The sequence below is a fragment of the Furipterus horrens genome, unplaced genomic scaffold, assembly GCF_987537825.1.
Source record: "Furipterus horrens unplaced genomic scaffold, mFurHor1.1.pri manual_scaffold_10, whole genome shotgun sequence".
Classification (NCBI taxonomy): domain Eukaryota; kingdom Metazoa; phylum Chordata; class Mammalia; order Chiroptera; family Furipteridae; genus Furipterus; species Furipterus horrens.
In genome coordinates, this window is record NW_028327180.1 from 15,810,793 (window position 1) to 15,829,608 (window position 18,816).

Below are 18,816 nucleotides of genomic sequence, written 5' to 3' on the forward strand. Positions count from 1 at the left end.
GAACTATGCCCAGCTTAATATTTCACAAATTCTGTGGTTGAAAGTATGACACTCCTGCCCCCCCTTGATTTCTTTCTTCTCCAGTCTGGCTCATGATGGAATTCATTGGTTGCTGTGGAAACAGTGATGTTGTATGTGGGTGGAGCTGCCCAGAGGACTTCTGGGGAAACAGAGCCTTAGATCCTTGGGCTGGAGTAGTTGATTAGCCAGAATGTCTGGGATACAGGGAACAGAGCAACATGATGTGTGGCTATATATTGTCAGTAATGCGGCATTTGCTGGTGATTGTTTTTTTCCAGAAAGCAAGTTGAAGAGATTTCTCTATAAATGTGATATGTACTTTTGAGATCCAGGGACTCCTGATAGTGTCAGAAAACAAACCACAACAACAAAAAAACAACAACCCTGCATATGACAGAATTATACTCTGTGGAGAAATTTTATTTTTGGAGTAAAAGCAAGATCATTCCTCCACCACCATAACGTGTATCCATGCACTTTTGCTGAGAGAGTCTGGTAACATTGCTGCCCTACTCCAGGCCTGTCACACGTGGGCACACCACGTGGCAGAAGGGGACGCTGAGGTGGCAGCATCGAACCCCCCCCCCCCCCCATTTGAGAAATGGTGGCGAATGTTTGCGTTGTGGCTTTAGATGTGTTTGGGAGCCCCTGAAATCCCTCACACGGTACCGTTGGTGAGATTTTCCCCCTGGTAGAGGGTTTATCCACTGGGACGCTTTTTGCTGCAGTAACAAAAACCGACACAGTGGGTAAATGAGTCATGGAGATGGATTAGCTCACACAGTAATACGTCTAGAAGTAGAGAGCTCTGGCCTAGGTTAATTCATGTTCTCTAAGACCACAGCATCACCACCTCTGCGGGAGCATCTCAGCCTGTGGACAGGGCATCTAGCTGGCTTTCCCGTGGTACAGGCACTGTGGCCACATTCCACCCCGGCAGAAGGGGTGCCTCTACCTGTCTTCCTTTCTCTTTTTTTAATAAACAAGAGTGAGAAAAGCTTTCTAGAACTTCTTTCCTAGTTCACCTGCCCTCATGTCTTGATAGCCAGAACAGGGTTATATACCAACCGTGAACCTATTCCTGGCGAGCTCTTAGACCATCCAGAACCAGACTGGCACAGGGACATCTCTGGGCCTGAAGACAGGTGGGTTCCAGTCCATCAGATCCAGTCCTGCCAGCAGGGAAAAGGGTGGTAGGTGTCTGACACTAGAGACTGACATTCTCCACCTCTACAGTCCTTAGATGCCTTGCAGGAGTCCTAAGAAAAAGTATGTGTGTCTTTACACACATGCATGCTTATATACACCTATATACACACGTGCAGGCACACACACACATACGCACACACAGATGCCAGCATCTTAGTGTGTTTGGGACGAGGAGGGGTTGATAGAAGATAAGTATGGATTGTCACTCTGGAGTTATTTTGTCTGAGATCAGATCTTGGCCTTTCCACTCTCTGTGTGACTCTGGACAAGGTCCTCAAGTTCTCCCTGCGGCTCATTCTTCGTCCTAAACTTCATGGATGTCCACAAGAGGGATGTGGCAAGACAGCATTCTGGGCCACGGAAGGCAGGGCTTTGAAGGCAGCACGCAGACGTCTGTGGACAGAGGCTGCTGCTGCCCCGGAAGCGGCACTTGGCGCCCGGCGGCCGTTCTCTCGTGGTTGAGCCTTTTAGATGCACAGCGGTGCAGTGAATTCACGGGGAGCCAGCACTTGGGGCATTTTGGGTAAAAGGTGGTTTCTCTTCCCTTTCAGTACAAACCTCGAGGGAACCTGGCTGGCTAGAAGGGACTCTGAATGGCAAGAGGGGGCTGATTCCACAGAACTACGTCAAGCTACTCTAGCACCTGGCCTGGGAGGGCCCCACACGGACCCCGGCTCCCAAGGACCTCCCTGGGGGCAGCGAACTAACTTCTTCCATTTGGGCGAAACCCACAGCCACCCAGATGCACGGGGATTACAGATCATGGGTTGGCACTCCAGGGCTGGGGACGGGGGACAGACTCCTAGTGGCGGGCAGGGAGGGGACACACCGCACAAAACTGTGTAGATCTGTGGAGCGGGAGAAAGACGTCAGGATTCACAGAATGGACTTTGCATTTGTCAAGCCTTGGGACATAGGATGGGAGTTATCCAGGCTACAGAGTGGGCGGGAGGGCAGCCTCCTGCCAGTGCAAACTTCCCCCACTGCCAGGAGTCTGCCCACCCACCTGCTGCTGAGATGTTAACGGGGACTGTCTTCGAGGTGGTGTTTGCTCTCGCCTGTGGCTGATGAGCAGCGCGGGGCCCGTGCCAGGGGTCAGGGCGGGGAATTGGTCTAAACCTAGTGGCTCGCCTCCTTCAAGACCAGCCCCGGACCCCACGTGCACCCTCCTCTGAGAACACCGTCATATTTATATCGGGCCTCTCCTTGGGGTCGCTCACCTGTGTGCTGTTTCCCAAACACCACCTTTGTGCCCCAAGGCCTCTGTAAATGAAATAAAATGTAATTTACTACTTGACGTGTGTCCTGATGTGGGGAAGATGGTGGAACTGATTCCCTCTGAAATGTTTTATGATTTGCCAGCCAACGGATGGAGAGTCGTTTTCTGCCGATGTTGGCACACGCTCACGGGTGGAGTCCATTGTTGAGTAGTCTTGCTCAGCTGCAGCCGGCTGTGGTCCTGGGGGCGGCGGAGTGAGGCCTTGGATGGCCCGCCCCAGCCTCCTGACCCGGCCCTTCCCCCAGGGCCTGCATGACCCCCCCGTGGTTTGTGTGTGAGCTGCAGCCGTCCCGTGGAGGCCAGCCCCTCACAGGGCTGTAGGACGCTGTCCCTATCCTCACCCCTCACCCCCTCACTCCTGTACCCCCACACCCTGACCCTCCCCACCTTGAGCCCCCGTTCTTCTGTTCTCTAGGCCTCAGCACTAATCTCTTCTTCTGGACTAAGATGGGCTTCAAGGTGGCAGGCCAGGCACTCAGACCGTTCCTGGAGGAGCCTTGGCCGTGACCCTGCAGCAGTGGCACCAGGGTTACTCCCTTGTCCCTGATCTGGACTCCCTGGGATGTGGAGTTCATTTTTAGGGGTCTGCTCTGGGGCTTGTGTGTTTCTCTTCCCCACAGGACATGCCTGGCAGACTTCTCTCCAAAGAATGTCACAGGAAGAACATGTCTGACGTCTCTTTGCCCAGATGACTTGATGCCAGAGCTTGCTGGTCATCAGATTTGAAGTCACCTCACCTGGACCATGGGGGGCTGTCAAGATTGGGCCACAGGTATATACAGAGGAATGGGCCTGTTGGAAGGTGTCTATGCTACACGTACAAATAAGAACAGCCCCAGTGCAGCGTAATTTAAAAGACAGAACTTTGGGCCCAGCAGGGGTCCTGGGGCTGCTGAGGAGACCAGGGCCACAAGGAAGCAGCCGGGCCTGTGCGGCGGGCCAGCTTGGCCGGGGTGGTAGGTGGCACAACCCCCAGTGTCCTGTTTTCTGACTTATCATTTCCTGCCCGTGCCAGCTGCTTATGGATGTAGAAGAGAAACATCAACGCTGTGTTCAGTTCCTGCCTCTTAAACAAGGAGGCCCTGAAGTTTGGGTTGAAATGACTGAATACAAGTCGCATGTCTGGGACGTACTACATGCTCAGCTGATGGGACTGCTGGTCCCTGTGTTGTTCGTACTCTGTCACTTGTGTCTGTGTTCTGGGTAGCGTGGTGGCAGTGAAGCTGCAACAGTGCTGGCTGCAAGGGTTCCCACAGCCCCAACCCGGCAGACCCTTGCTGAGGTCAGCCAGTGAAGAACAGGACAGTGTGGCCGGGCTTGCCAGGGTCTCCAGGTGGGGAACCTCCCCAGGGCCTGGCCAGGTAGATTTAGTAACGGGATCACGAGGTGTTCTCTTGCATTGAAGAACCACCTTCATGTCCCCAGAAAAGAAATGGGGTGTATTATGTTCTGTGTTTGCTGCCTGGCTGTGGCTGGTCCCAAGGCATCTCCGGAGGGCTGTCTTTTGGAGCAATGGCCCCGCCCCACTCTGGGCGCTGGCCCCGCCCCCTGCCCTGGCCCAGCTGAGCTGCAGCCCCTGAGACGGGGTCTGCAGCTTGGGTTTGGGCAGAAGCATTCAGATTTTGTGTTTCCTGTTTGCAGTGGGGCTGTGGGCCTGCATCTGATGGCGCCACCCAAGAGTCTGCCCTGGTGGTCTCTGCACCTGTAAAGGAGATGCCAGGTGAGAACAGAGCCAAAGGGCCTGGGGGGGGCTGCACCCCCTCCTGTGTCGCCGCAGAAACATCTGCAGTTGCAGGTAGGGGTGGGGAGAGCATTGTCAGTGCCAGTGATGGATGCTTAACTCACTTTTTAAAAATTGTTTTTCAGTTACAGTTGTCCCATTTTTTCCCTCATTGCTCCCCCGCCACCCAGCCCACCCCTTCTCCCACAGTCATTCCCCACCCCGCTGTCCATGTCCATGGGCCATTTATACACGTTCTTTGACTAGACCCTCCCCTACTTATCCCCCTTCTCCCACCCACCCCCCCCCGATAACTATTATTCTGTTCCTTGTTCAATTTTGTTCATTTCTTTGTGTTATTCATTAGTCTCCTGTATCACTCTTTCCTTAAAGTGACGGAATGAGCCAGGAGAAGGGGTCCCATCTTTGGATGAGACAGTGGCGGCGCTCCAGAGCCAAGAGCTTTGCTCAAGTTTAGTGGGCTCGTCACGGGCTCTCTCTGCTGCACCAGTTTGCTTCTGGAAGCTCGTTGGGCATAATGGCTGTTACAGGTTGCATTGTAACTTCATCCAAAAGTCCTGGGTGGCATCCTCACTGCAGTACCTCAGAGGGTGACCTTATTCCTAAATAGGATTATTGCAGATGTAGTTCGAGGTAAGATGTGGTCAGTATGTTTGGGCCCTACTCTAATGACTGGTGTCCTTCTGAACGGGACACTCAGACACTGAGACAGACACATGTAGAGGAATGATGGCGCCTGCGAGCCCAGGAGAGAACGCCGGAGTGGGCACTCCTCCCGGCCCTCGGAGGGGGCCAGCCCTGCTGGTGTCCTGCGTTCAGACTCCCAGCCTCCAACACTGGGAGACCAGTTTCTGTGGTTGATGTCAGCGCAGCCTGCGGGGCGTTGTTATAGCAGCCCTGGGGAACTAAGACGGTGGCTAAACAGAGGCTTTGAATTCAAAGCAGCCAGTTTTGAAGTGCTTTTTCCACTGTTTTATGCGTCCGTGGCCTTGGGTGCGTTAAGGTGAGCTCTGTCAGCGTCAGTTTGCGTCTGTGAAACGGAGTCAGCAGTGCCAGCCGCACGGGGATGCTGTGACAGGTGGTAGTGGCTGTCCAGGGTCTGAGGAGTGCCTGATGGAAGGATGGTTCAGGGCGTGGAGAGGATGGGAGAAGGCAGCCCACAGTGCAGTGCGGTGGGGGTTAGTCTGCCCCTGCTCCAACCTGATCCTTTTCTCCAGTGCCCCTCCCCCAAAGGCCATTCCTTGCTCTCTGCCTCTGCCCAGCAACATTTGGCCTTCCCCTTCTTCCCCAGGGCACTCTTTCATCTTGGCCTTGACTTTGTTCCCCATTCACCTCAGTGCTGGGCCCCTCCATACTGGTTCTCCCTGCCCCCCCCCCCCACGTCCAACGGCAATCTTGGCCATACCCTCGTCGGCCAGATGTTTCCCATGACTTACTTTCCTCCCTCCTGTCAGAGGATGTTATTCCAGGAGGGTGTCTGCAAGCAGCTCACCTGTTCCTGCCTCCGCACTGGTCTTCTCAGAAGCTTGGCAGCGCTTTTTCCTCGACTAGCCTGGGCAGTCATTTATTGCCACCCATGTGGGTAAGCTGGCATGTTGTCCTGATGCTTTAGTGTCTGGCTCAGAGTGTTTCAGGCTACTGGCTGGAAGAGACCTTGGCAAATTCTTTCCTATCGGAAGATCAACGTGATTGGAAAGTGGACTTATGCTTTTGGCCCAGGCAGGAGACCTGCAGTTTAGACTTGGGCAGTAAAGGCATGGGATTCTTTTAGGCAGCTCAGTGCCATGTGTTAGTGTCTGGGTGGCTCCTTGCTCAGAGGGTTTAGCAACTCAGAGTGGGAGGAACATGGTCTGACCCAGTCATGAGGAGCCGAGACCCTCTCTGGACAGGTTGGCATTTTTCCGACCGTGGCAGTTAGGAAACCACTTTCTTGGAAACATAAATTCTATGAAGAAAATATCTGAGTAATTGACCCCACATTTCACTCCTCCCTGACCCATCCCTATGTGTGGAATCTTCCCATGCTGACTGTAAGCTTGACCTTGTAACTTGCTTTGGACAATGGGACAGGAGCAAACTCAATGCCATCAGAGGCTTGAAAATTGTTAGACTGTTCCACTGTCTTTCCTAGAGCCTAGCTTCTACCCTGAAAGTATGCCCAGGCTTTCCCACCAGAGGATAAGAGGCCACGTGGAGCAAAATTGTCCTAAAGCAGTAGGCTGCTGACTGACCATGGATGCATGAACAGACCTGAATCAGCCCAATTTGGCCCAGATTGGCAGAACCCACCTCGCTGCCTTAAACTCTTGAGAAATAATGAATTTAAACCATAAGGTATTTTTTGGAGGGGGGGGTGGGTTGTAGCTATCTGTTACTCTCCCCAGTGGTTCACTTTGCTTTTGATACAGTCTTGGTGCATGCTGATCAGTAAGATTACATCTTAACCTTCTTTTATTCAGTGTTGTTTGGGAAGCCACTGTTTTATTTCAAAGAAAAATGCACTGGGAATTGGATGAATTGAAATGGAAGTGTCAAAGATACTTGTAATCAAGTCATTTAGTCTGTGCACACTTGTAGTTTATCAAGAAGTATGTTAGAGCTGACTTTAACTTTAAAAGACAATATTGTCAATTTGCCTGAGGGGCATTCCACATACAGGAAGGAGCAAACCAACCCCTAACTAGATACCCATCATGATGCACATTTTAGCTGCTTCAGCTTACAGTGGTTGGCTGTCTGAGGGGCAGAGACTTAATTCTTAGCTGATTCCTAGATGTGCAGCTGGATTCTCTGGTCCTGAGAGTGATCGCTCTTAGAAATTCTTAGAAATATGGGCATACTTGACCTAACACTGAGCCTGCTCTATTCATAAAAGGCACCCACTTTAATCAGGGGTGCCAGTTGGTGTGGCCTCTCATTAGCCTTGGCAGGCTCACCACTGAAGATGGCTTTTGTTTAAAGTTAGGGGCTCTCTCTGAAAACCCCTGATCCCTAATAGGTCAAATTCCATTAATTTTAAGATACAAAATTACTTTCATTTATAGATGTTTTACAAACAAGTTTTTACATACAAGTCTAGTCTTTGCAATACAGTTTTTTCCTGTGCTTTATTTGATGGCCGATGCATTGTTTCAGAAATATATCTATTGTGTTCAGTGAAGTTGAATTTGTTTAACTTTCAAGTAGTCTTCTCCTTCTGAAAGCAAATGGTTTGAACGACCACTAGTTAAATGACAGATTTAAAAAATACAGCCACGTGCTATATAATGACCTTTTGGTTAATGAAAAATTCCTACCACCTAGTGACATTGTAGCATGGTAACATTGTTTTGTAATGCATTAGTCACTTGTTTGTGGTGATGCTGGTGTGCACAAACCAATCAGTAGTATAAAAGTACATTACTTACAGTTATTACAATAGTACATAGTACTTGAGAATAAATGTGTATGTTACAGGTTTATGTATTTACTATACTGTTATCATTATTTTAGAGTGTACTCTACTTATGAAAAAAAGGTTTGCTATAAAACTGCTGTGTTACGCCAGCAGTAGCTTCAGACATCTCGGGTTCATCGTTGCCTCTTGATTGCACCATTTTCTCTTGAGCTTGATTTTATAAACTTAGTGGGGCCTAAGTGTATAGTGATTAAAAGTCTACAGCAGTGGACAGGACTGTCCAAGGCCTTCACACTCACTCCCCACTCACCGACTCACCCAGAGCAGCCTCCAGTCCTGCAAGTTCCATTCATGGTAAGTGAGCCAAATGGGTGTATTATTTTTTTCAACTTTTATACTGTATTTTTACTGCACCTTTTCTATGTGTAGATACACAGATACTTAGCATTGTGGTACATGGCACAGTTGTCTACAGTATTCAGTACAGTGAGCTGCTATACAGGTTTGTAGCCTAGGAGCTATGGGCTTAGATGTGTAGCAGGCTACAGCACCTAGATTTGGGTGCATGCGCTTGATGAAGGTCGCATAGAGATAAAATCGCATAATGACGTGGTTCTCAGACGTGTCGCCATCATTAACCCGTGCATGACTGTACTTAAACTTTATCTTAATGGGGAAAAATGTTGTCTAATTTCAAAGTGAGGTGATATTTTCTTACTGTTCTTTTGTGGTTCATATAAATGAGCAGAAGCAAAGGAGCAGTCTGTAAGGGGCATGAGAAACAGGGCCAGCAGCCTAAGGAGACTTGGGGAGAGAGTGAGACAGAACCACATAGAGGAAGACATCTGGAGTCAGATGGGACATCTGGTCTACTCACCTGAGCCCTAAGTCTGTAAAATGAACAAACTTTCATATAGTTGTGAAGATAAAGGAGGCAATATATATAGTGTTTAGCTGCTACAGTATAACAGTTACTGTTATTAAAATTTTATAGGATACTTTTGTGGATTGAACATTAATAGTAAGAAACAAGGCATCTAATTGGTGCCCGAAGAGTGTAACTAACATGTGGCTAGCTAGCACAGGTCTCTTTCTAACATGGTGGGGAAAAAAAAAAGAACAACCAAAAAACTGTAACGCTACTTTGGATGTAGGAAGGAACACATATAATCAAGATGCAGAAGGACACAAAATCCAGGTGTTCAATAGACATTCAAATGAACTGTTTCCAAAACAACAGGTGATGAAAGTAAAGGATTTATTGTAATCTGCTTACAGTCCTTTGCAAAGACAGACATATGTTTTTGCATAAAGATATAAATTGCTTCATTTTAAACTAATTTAGTGTGTTTTTTAAATTATATGAAGAAGTTCTGGTGAATTATGAATTGTACCAAACCAAGATTTTTTAAGAGAAATATGGTACAAAAATAAGAGCAGACAGACAATTTGGACTGGGACAGGCATTCAACAGTGAATTTAGAATATGGCTTTGCTGTTTAATCAAGCAAAGTTACCCAGAGACACACAGAGAGCCAGTAACTTTGTTAATACAAAAAGCTGATGCAGACCATCTCCATCCCAAACCTGGTTATGTTGAAGTTCTGATTTTGTAAAAAGTACATCTGAGCTAAAAGCTGCTCTTGTACATCATATTTTCCCCCTTAGAACCTCCCAGTCTGCATGCAGAGTATTTATCCCCTTCCAAGCGTGGCTTTCATATTGCTGTGCATGTAAGTAAGTTAGCTGTATTTAAAGATCTGCCTATAAATTAAATTCCTGTAATTGCAAAGTATGTAAGAAAGGCTCCCTCTGCATGCACCTTCCACAGGTTTCCCCTTGCACGAGGCAGGTGTCTTTGGAAAGACAAGATAATGTAGCCTGCACGGTGGACGCTGCAGAGAAGTGCGGATCCCGACGCTGCTTCTCCTGGCCTTAGGTTTCTGCCGCTATAGCTTTTAGGTTTTGGTAAATAATGCAATTTCACTGAGTACATGGTGATTATCATCACTTTTAAAAGATTAATTTGGCCTCTATTCAGAGTAGTTTATTTAGTGCAATCATATTGTTACATTTCCCCAAAGAGATAGGTGTTTGTGATTTGGGGCAGAGAAAAGCCTTAAACTGCCTCAGTGCCAAACAGATTGATGAATTACAAATTTTAGTGCCACTGTCTTGCTTATATGATCTGTAGTTTTCCCCGCAAAACTGTTGCTGTATAAAATTTATTGTTAAAACCTACTTTTTAAAAATGTAAAAACCCTCTAGCGATTGTGCGGTCTCAATGTCCTTCTGATCCTGCCCACAGTGTGCCCCTTCCCAGTGCGTCCTACAAAGACCTGCGTGTTCCCACAACCAGGGCCAGGCGTGCCAAACCCCCTTCTGAGACCAGACAGGAACATGTCACCTTTTACAGATGTAGAGAGTGCGTGGGGTTTTTTTCCCCGAAAGGAGAAAATTCATTTTTCTACAATGGGATGAGAAGACGCTCGCTGAGCCCTTGCATTTCCAGTCTCGACTCCTACAGCTGATTCTGCTTCTTGAGGACACAGGAGAAGAGGCAGCTGTCCTAAAGCCGCACGCTCCTGGGGCCTCCTGCCATGTGTGTGCTGTGAGGTGACGCCTTCAAGGCGCTGCGGACACCACAGCCCGTGGTTCCCCGACCGAAGCAGGATGAAGCAGAAGCCCGGAAAACATGCTCAAGTCCCATGAACAGCCCACGCGGGAGACCAAGGACAAAACAAATGTACAGAAAAAGTAGAAAGGCTTGAAGACAACGCAGGAGGTTTTCAGTGTGGTTATTTACAACAGAGACTGTAAAATGGTAAATCAGATATGAAGCTAAAAAAGGCACAGCTTTCCCTTTCTTAAATACACTGTAAACGGTTCATTAGGCATGCAGAACATTTCACTTTACAAAAAGAATTTTTTTTACCTTGTTTAGACAAAGATAGTACTTAAATAGTCTCCAGCAAAATAGAATTCTTTCAAAAATACTTTCCCATTCTTCCTATTAACCACTGAAGTTTCTTTTTTTTTTTTTTTTATCTCATTTACAAAAGTTCCTTATACCTTATATAACTCAGGTCCTTCACAATTTATACATACAGTAATGTACAGCACAGCAAAAAGACTGCAAAAAATTATTTGTAAAGCCAACACAATAGATACTAGAAATTGAAACCAAGGCATTTGTTTTAACATCTTATCCATCCCTAATTAACCAGTGGACGCTAAAGGTGTGGCGCGTGGGAGACAGAGGAACGTGGGCAAGTGCCAGCCAGAGGGGGCACTGTTCCACACCACGTGCTCTGTTATCACACAACAGGAATCCGTATAGATTTTTTCCTTTTTCTGTGTTTTTTAAATAACAAAAGAATATTAATGCCCCATATAGACTATACGTTTTATGTGCAAACCAAAGGGTAAGCTTTAAAAAGTTCGTTAGTCCTTGAACCCTTTTAAAACAAGCGAACGATACCAGAAACTACATGGCATAGTTAAAACTTCCGTCTGTTAAAATATCAAAATCAGAGAGTTATTGACTAGATATGGCTTTTCATCCAGAGGAACGGGAACGTGTTTCTAAGTGCTGGGGACCGGAGAGGGAAGAGTCCTTTCGACTGTCTGGGTCGTGCCAAATCCACGTCTAAATGCTTTCCCAGCTCCAAACCCTCGACATGACTTGAAATGCGGGAAACTGCTGAATGAGTGTGAATCAACCATCCCATGTTAAAAACAGGATTTCTTGGGTCCTTCGTGGGTGTCGAATAACACAGGGGAACTTAAGGCAAAGTTCTGCTGAGACGTGTCCGTTACTTCCTGTGGAAGAAAAGGGGCTTGGCGTTCCCGGATTCCACCTTTGGCAGCTGGTCGCTGATGATCTCCACCAGCATCGCGGGGAACTCCACCTTCAGGGCCTGGGACTCTCGGAAGGTGTAGAAGCAAAATTCCAGCAAGTCACTCACCAACTGCAACACAGACAGAGAGGGGACATGACATGGAGGCCTGATTCCCATCCCAGTCCCTGGAGCACTCGGTGTCAAAGTTCAAAGAGCACAGTTCAGAAGCCCAGCCAGGAGGTCACGCCTGTGAATTCGTCTGATTAATTTAGTAAGTCATCTGTCCTGGGGGAGGGAGAAGGGAGCTCACATCACCTGGCATGGAACGTGCCTTTCACACAAAGCGAATCCAGCCAAGAGCTGTGGAACTGCTGAGGATTAACTATCCGCAGCAACGGGGTCAGTAACAGACTGGCAGGGTCACTGAACTGCTCTCATCAAATTCTTCTCAATGTGTGAAGTGGGCGGGGCGAGCGCATGCAACCTATCATTGGATGTTGGGGACGGGCTTCCTGAAGGTTGTCAGGTGAGCTGGGGCTGGAGGGGCGGGTGCTGGCTCAGAGCCCACCCAGCGGATGGATGCCCAGGACAGTGAGGGACAAGACAGGGTTCCTTTGCTGGCAGGGCCATCCCTCAGCCAGCACCTCTACTGCCAGCCCCCCATAGGCTCTGCCGCGACCGGGTGGCAGGGTCCATCAGACTTCTCAGTTCCTTTTCTGATTTTTCCCTAGCTTCAGTGAGAGATTCCATGTTATAATTAGCATATAACATTATGTAACTGGCGTATAAGTTTAAGTTGTACAGTGGGTTGATTTGATATACCTACATATTTGCAAAATGACTAGCTAACACCTGCATCACGTCACATAATTACTGTTTGTTTTCCGTGGCGAGAATACTTAAGATATGCTCAGCTACTTGCAAGTCTGTAATACAGCATTGTTAGCGGTCGTCACCACGCTGCACGTTAGATCCCCAGAACCGACTCTTACAACTAGACTGGTACGTGTTGACCAACATCTCCCCATTCACCCCTGCCCCTGGGAACCACCAGACAGCTGTTTCTATGAATTTAGCTTTTTTGGATTCCACATGTGAGTGAGAGCATCCAGTATCTTGTCTTCCTCCTTCTGACTCCTCTCTCTCAGCCAGCCTGTCCTTAAGGTCCACCCAGTCATAGCAAGTGGCAGGACTTCTGTCTTTCTCACGGCTGAAAAACACTCCGTTGTGGCGATAGTGACCACATCCTGATGTGTCCAGTCTCATCCGCTCTCTATGGCAGGCCGATTTTAAGAGGAGTGGAAGCATCAAGGACGGCCTTGCTGTCTCCACCTGTCCAGCCGTTTTCCCTACTCTGTGACCCACCTCTGTCATCCTCCTGGACCCGAACCACTTCCAATTCTGTAAGGTAAAACAACACTAACCCACAAGTGCACTATAGCACTTGGTTGTTATTCTATTTACTGGGAATATAATTTCAAATTACAAAATACACATTCTGACTCTTCTTCCGTTAACTACACTGTAGGTCGTTTCCCACTGTAGTAAAGCTAGCGGTGTTCACAATACATGTCAGGAAACTGATCCTTGTGAAAATGTGCTGGCCACTTTCTCTCAGGCCTTAATTGAGTGGATAGTAAATAACTGTGGTGAAGGCCTTCCTTGCACACCAGGAATGGAGCCCTCATTGGGGCAAAGACCCGGTGCTTCTGCTCCTGGCTGCCGAGCGGTACTTCCCTAGGTAGGATGCAGAGACTGAGATTCACAAGTGTTCGCAGCCCCAGGATGCTGGGGCCAGAGAAGCTGGGAGACAGCACAGGCCACCGTCGGCTGCGGGCACGTCCACACACACGTGCTTGCTTTCCGAACGCTGTGCCTCAGGCTGTGCCTCTGTAGAGGGGGTGATGCTGGAGAGGGCTGAGTGAGCGCACTGGCACGGAGCGTGTGCCCCGGGGGTGCCAGCTCTGCACCACAGTGCGAGGGCAGAGCCTCCGTAATGCTGTGCTCCCTCTGGTCAAGCTTCTTCCGTGGGGTTTCTCTGTGGGACAGTTTACAAAGCCTGCTGAGCGATCTTCCTGGAACTTGGTCCTCAGGCCTCCCTTCTATAAAGAGAGGGATAGCAGAACTCCGTTTTCTGCCCTTTCCAGAACAGAATCTTAAAATAGAATTGGGATAGCAAGTTTCTTATTTTATTTTTTAGGTGGCAGGCCGGTGCCTGTGAAGCTGAAAGCCCCACTGGGCGCCACTCTCCTCATGGGGGGACAGCAGAGCCCCGTGGCCTGGGGTGAGCAGACCTGCTGACATCTGAAACAGGTTACCTGGCAGGGCCAGGGCTACTTAGGGGTCATATTTGTAAACCGGTGACCGCAATGGTGACTCATACAGCGAGGAAGGAGACGCAGAGCAGAGTAAATCCGTTCTTGACCTCGAGGCCGCATGCATGGGATCCCCTCTGCGAACCTGCCGGTGGGGACAGGGCCCAGTCCTTCTCAGTGCCTCTGTCCCTGTCTGTGACTCCCCTACACACGTGTTCTTGGCACCAAGCGTCACCTAGGAGACGCTGAGACAACCAGGGGTGCGGCTGTTTGTCCTCGCAGGTTGGCTGGGGACATGAGTCCTGGACACTGTTCACTAACCATGCACATGAGCCTGGGACTGGCATTTCCATCTGCCCCTGTCCTGTGTCCCACAGGCTGAGAATGCAGCTTGTTTTCAGCCCTGAGCTGATACCCAGGGCTCTTGTTTACACAAGTGCCTTGGCCAGCTGCGGAGGGATGGGGGCCTTGCTGGGGGGCGGGGGGTTAGCCTGGCAGCTCCAGGCTACGAATCTGACCCTGCGAACACCTGCGGGGAGAAGGACCTGTCACCACTGTGCACTCTCAGGGAAGAGCTCACTCTGGGGGCGGCCGGATGGGGATGGCGCTGGCGGCTTCAGAAGCCTGGCAGGCCCGCCGGCCCCTGGGACAAGGCGGAGAACCTTTGCAGGACTCAGCGAGCAGGTCCTGAGCCATGGCTCTGGTTGGTAAGGCCAGGGATCACCTGTGACAATCAAAGCCAGGTGTTCCCAGGTGTTTGCCAGACGAGGAAGGACCCGCGCCCTCCTGGGAAGCTGCAGGTGGCCAGAACACTAAGCCCTGGGAGCTGGGCGAGAGCCACATAGTGAACTGGGTGGGTGGGGACCCGGTGGGTGGGGACCCTGACCAGAGCGGACAGCAGCTTGTGCGTCCAACTGCTGTCACAGCGAAGTGTCTTAACCATCATGCTGCTCATGTGCTTGCTGTCTGTCTCCTAGGTGTGTCAGCCTGGTGCAACACAGTGGCACATGTGGTCGGACCAGGAAACCAGGGTACAAACAGCCTCAGTGCACATATGCTCACCGGCACCGTCCCCAACCCCCTCAGGCAGGATGGCCAAGCTTCCCCGTGCAGTTAGGCCAGTCTGTGGTCACACCCTGGAAGGTCGCTGTGCATCGCTAAATGACCGCGGACGGTCTCTACCTACTTACCCCCCAACCGCCATTCCCCCGCAAAGTCAGGGCCCAACAGCGCAGAGCTGGGTCCGTCAGGGCCTGCCGCGGTTCTGGGGTGTGGTGGGGAGAAGCCAGACCTTCTCAAAGGCCACCTTTAAAATGAAATCACCTCAGGTCGACTGCTTGGACAGCCCTCCAGGGACACTTCCTTGGCATGGAATAATTTGTCAAGAATGTCACTCATTCTCTTCTAAGGGTGTGATTACTGGCTTTTTCTCCATGTTTCCCATATGCTCACCCTTTCGTGATCCCCCCCATTCCCTGCAGTGACCCCCTGCTCTCAGGAGCCCGAGCCAAGGATCCCTGCTGCCCTCAGAACTCACAAGTGCTATATTTTGGCTTTCTTTCTTTCTTTTCCTTTTTTTTTTTTTTTAAAGGGGTTCTTTTATTTATTTTTAATTAATTAGTTTATTTATTTATTTTTAGAGAGAGGGGAAAGGAGAAAGAGAGGGAGAGAAACGTCACTGTGTGGTTGCCTCTCACTTGCACCCCCAACTGGGGACCTGACGTGCAACCTAGTCATGTGCCCTGACTGGGAATCGAACCAGCGACACTTGGCTCGCAGGCCCACGCTCAATCCACTGAGACTCAGCAGCCAGGGTATTTTGGCTTTCTAATTCATTTGACAACCAAACAGCCAGGGGACACCACTCCTCTTTTGTCCTGAGGGTCCCATCTCTTATCGGGTTTTCACCTTTGCAGTTCCTTAGGGGGCCGCAAGCTCCCTGCAGACAGGAAGTGTCTGTGTGGCCCTGCAGCACCCAGAGAGGCCCCATCCAGCGGCCTCTGAGAGCCCTGGGAAGGCAGTTAGCCCTTGTTCCTGCCTTCCTCCCAGACTCTGAAGGGGCCAGGAAACACTTGTTAACAGTATTTTTTTTTCAGGACAGTATGTTGCAAGTCATAATCAATGAACCAAAACAGAACCTTGTTAGCTTCAGCGGGCATCTTCATTTTAGTGGCGCTGAGTAAATAATTCAGAACTCCATATGGGACGCTAACTCCTTCCATCTTTTCTTTCAACTTGTTCATGATGGTTTGTTGCGTTTTAAGGTGACTTCATAAGCACGCCATGCTGGGTGTCCTGAACCCCAGCCCTGCTCTCTGTGCTCAGAGGGATGAGGTGGGAGGTCATGGCTACAAAGATTAAAGCTCCACCCTGCTGGCCTGTCAGCACAGATGCCTTAATTTTACGTAATGAGACCAACAGCCAGGTCTGCTGTCTCCATCTTGATTCCTGCTGGCAAATACTTCCTGGTAAATACTTCCAGGCTCGATGGAGAGGCAAGAACCCTAATTATAATCAGTGACAGGAGTCCTTCATTATTAGGCATCAGAAAAAGTCTTGTGCTGTGACTTCTCATTCTGTATGAAATGCATCTGTTGGGCTTCCAGAAGTTCAGCGGGATGCTCGGCAAGAGTATCCAGCCCAATGGGCCTCAGCTGGCGGAGGAGCCGGCGAGGTCATAGTCAGCCTGAAGGTCCTTTCTCCTGGTCCCTCCACTGAGTCCCCCAGCCCCAGTCCTGCCCTGAGCAGGGGCTGCTGGGGTGCCGTGCAGGGCAGGTCTGGTGCTGCTGTCCTAAGATTACGCACCCACTCAGTGGTGACAGAGCACCCAGATGGTAGCAACCTCCCTGATGTCAGGCCCCACCTATTTTCAACAGCGTGCTCATGCCTTGTAAGTTACTGGCTGACTCCAGAACTTTCACCTAATTACAATCAAGCTTTTTGCTTGGAAGAAGCCTTGGGGGGAGGTTGGAAGCTTTAGTTTCAAAGATTAGAATTTTAGCCAGCTCTGTGGATAGGGTTGGGGCAAAGATGCAGAGCTACAACTAAATACCGTAACAGAAATAGAAATGGTCCATGTTATACGTTCCAGGTGTTCCCACAATAGCCCTGTGAACATTGGAAAGTGTCCTTCGTGCAAAACCCCTCCCCAGCGTGGAAGCTGCCTGTCTAGCTGGGCTCACCTGCTTCTCTCAGTAAGACAGGATAGTAACAGAGTGCAAAAGCCCCCCAAGTTTAGTGGCATTCGTTTCTGCAGCCTTGAACAACAAGGTGATGCCGCCATTTACTTGTGGATTCCCTTTGAAAGCCCGGCCTCGCTGCCCTGCCCGGTGCCCCTGGAAAGCTCTGCTTATAGAGCTGAAGGCCTCCTCGATGTAACCAAGAGAAAAGGGACCAAAGGTACCACCAGGAGCCATGGCAGCATGCGATGGTGCCGCTCCGTCCTTTTTGTGCTTCCCCCGCCCCAGAAGGAAAGCATCTCTGTGGGGCCCGGCACTACACCAAAGACCCGAGAGGAGGCGTGCCTGCAGCCTGTGCACTGCTAATGGCTAACACGCAGGCAGACCTCATGAGCTGTGGGACCAGCAGGGTGCTGACCTGGGCGGGCACCCAGACAAGAAAGTGCAGAAGTCTAGCCTTCCCAAGGGGCCATTCCACCGTGCTATCTATGGGAGTGGAGCCGGGGAGAACTTGACCAGCACCACACCCGCCTGCCCCCACGCAGCAATGCACTGGCCGACCTGTCAGTGGTGACCCCCCTCCCACAGCTCCCGCTGGTGAGCCCGAGAAGTCCCTCTCTCTCCATGGGCACCCTGGGTCCTGAGGCCAGACGCCAGCGACTGGGAGGAGGAAGAAGATTGAGAGAGACAGGCAGATAAGACCTGAAAGGGATAAGGCCCCTGCTGACTGTGCTCAGCAGGGAGTCCACCCAGGACTGGGAGCACCACACCTAGGAGTCCCCCTAGGCATCTGCAGGCACACCCAGTGCTCCCCCACTCCGTGGCTGGCTCTTTGTGTGCACACCCAAGTGTGGAGGCAAGAGCAAGATCCTGAGAACTGGCCAGGGCCTATGGGCCAAGGAAAAACCACAGGCTTGAGCTATAGCACCATCTTCTGGGAAACTAAAGGTTTCTTTCCAGCAGTCAGTCTGGTGAGGGGTAAGAACCAGAAGACCTAAAAGCTTAAGAATTCTGCCACAAGAGGGAGCAAGACGGGAGTAACAGGAGTGCCCATAGGAAGGCAGAAAACCCCGTAACAGCACCAATGAACAGAAAACTCAAGGAGGCGTCTGCTACGTCAGATGAGAAAGCAGTCATGCGCAACTACACAGGATGTTCAACATCAAGGAAATGTCACCATCAAAAGACAGCAATCCTCTGGTATCTGAGTTCAAAGGCACTTTGTGATCTTGCTGATAATTCAAAACCCCTGTTTTGAAGAAACTCAATGAGCTGCAAGGAAACTTAACGTGTAGGCAATTCAACGAAATCATGAAAAAGAACCAAGCAGAAGTTAGGGGGCTGAAGAACTCCGTGAATGAGAAGGACAAGTGCAATGGAGAGAGCTACAGGGGAGCAGAGCAACTAGACCCAGAACGAGCGAGTTCAAGGACAGGAGTCCTGAAATTACTCAGAGGAGAACAAAGAATGAAAAAGGAGTGAAGAAAGACTACATGACCTATGGAACTTCATCAAGAGAACAAGTACCAGGATAATTGGGATTCTAGAAGATGAGTGGGGGGTGGGGGTGAGTATAAAGTTAAAGAACTTCCCCAACTTGGGAAGTGAACATCCAAGTTCACAAAGCTAATAGAGCACCCTGTTATCTCAATGCACAAAGACCCTGTCCAAACACATTGTAATGAAACTGTCAAAAGTTAAAGATGAAAGAAGACTAAAAGGACCCCGGGGAAGGAAGATTATGAACTACAAAGGAATCCAGCCCCATTAAGTTATCAGTGGATTTCTCAGCAGAAACCCTACAGGCCAGGAAAGAGTGGAATTAGATATTCT

General features: G+C 49.8%; 2 protein-coding genes across 3 annotated transcripts in view; one reads left to right on the forward strand and one right to left on the reverse strand.

Annotated features, from left to right (window-relative positions):
- The window catches only part of ARHGAP10 (Rho GTPase activating protein 10), a 241,608-nt gene extending 239,257 nt beyond the window's left edge, over positions 1-2,351 (forward strand). The window contains exon 23 of the mRNA XM_090290426.1: positions 1,782-2,351. Within this exon, the coding sequence (XP_090146552.1) occupies positions 1,782-1,870 (89 nt within the window). The 3' untranslated portion in view covers positions 1,871-2,351. The remainder of the gene's footprint in view (positions 1-1,781) is intronic.
- An 8,063-nt stretch (positions 2,352-10,414) lies between these two features.
- Positions 10,415-18,816, reverse strand: part of NR3C2 (nuclear receptor subfamily 3 group C member 2) — a 300,588-nt gene continuing 292,186 nt past the window's right edge. For both annotated transcript variants that reach the window (XM_090288659.1, XM_090288658.1), the window contains exon 9: positions 10,415-11,618. In XM_090288659.1, coding sequence (XP_090144785.1) covers positions 11,463-11,618 — 156 coding nt within the window. In that variant the 3' untranslated portion in view covers positions 10,415-11,462. The remainder of the gene's footprint in view (positions 11,619-18,816) is intronic.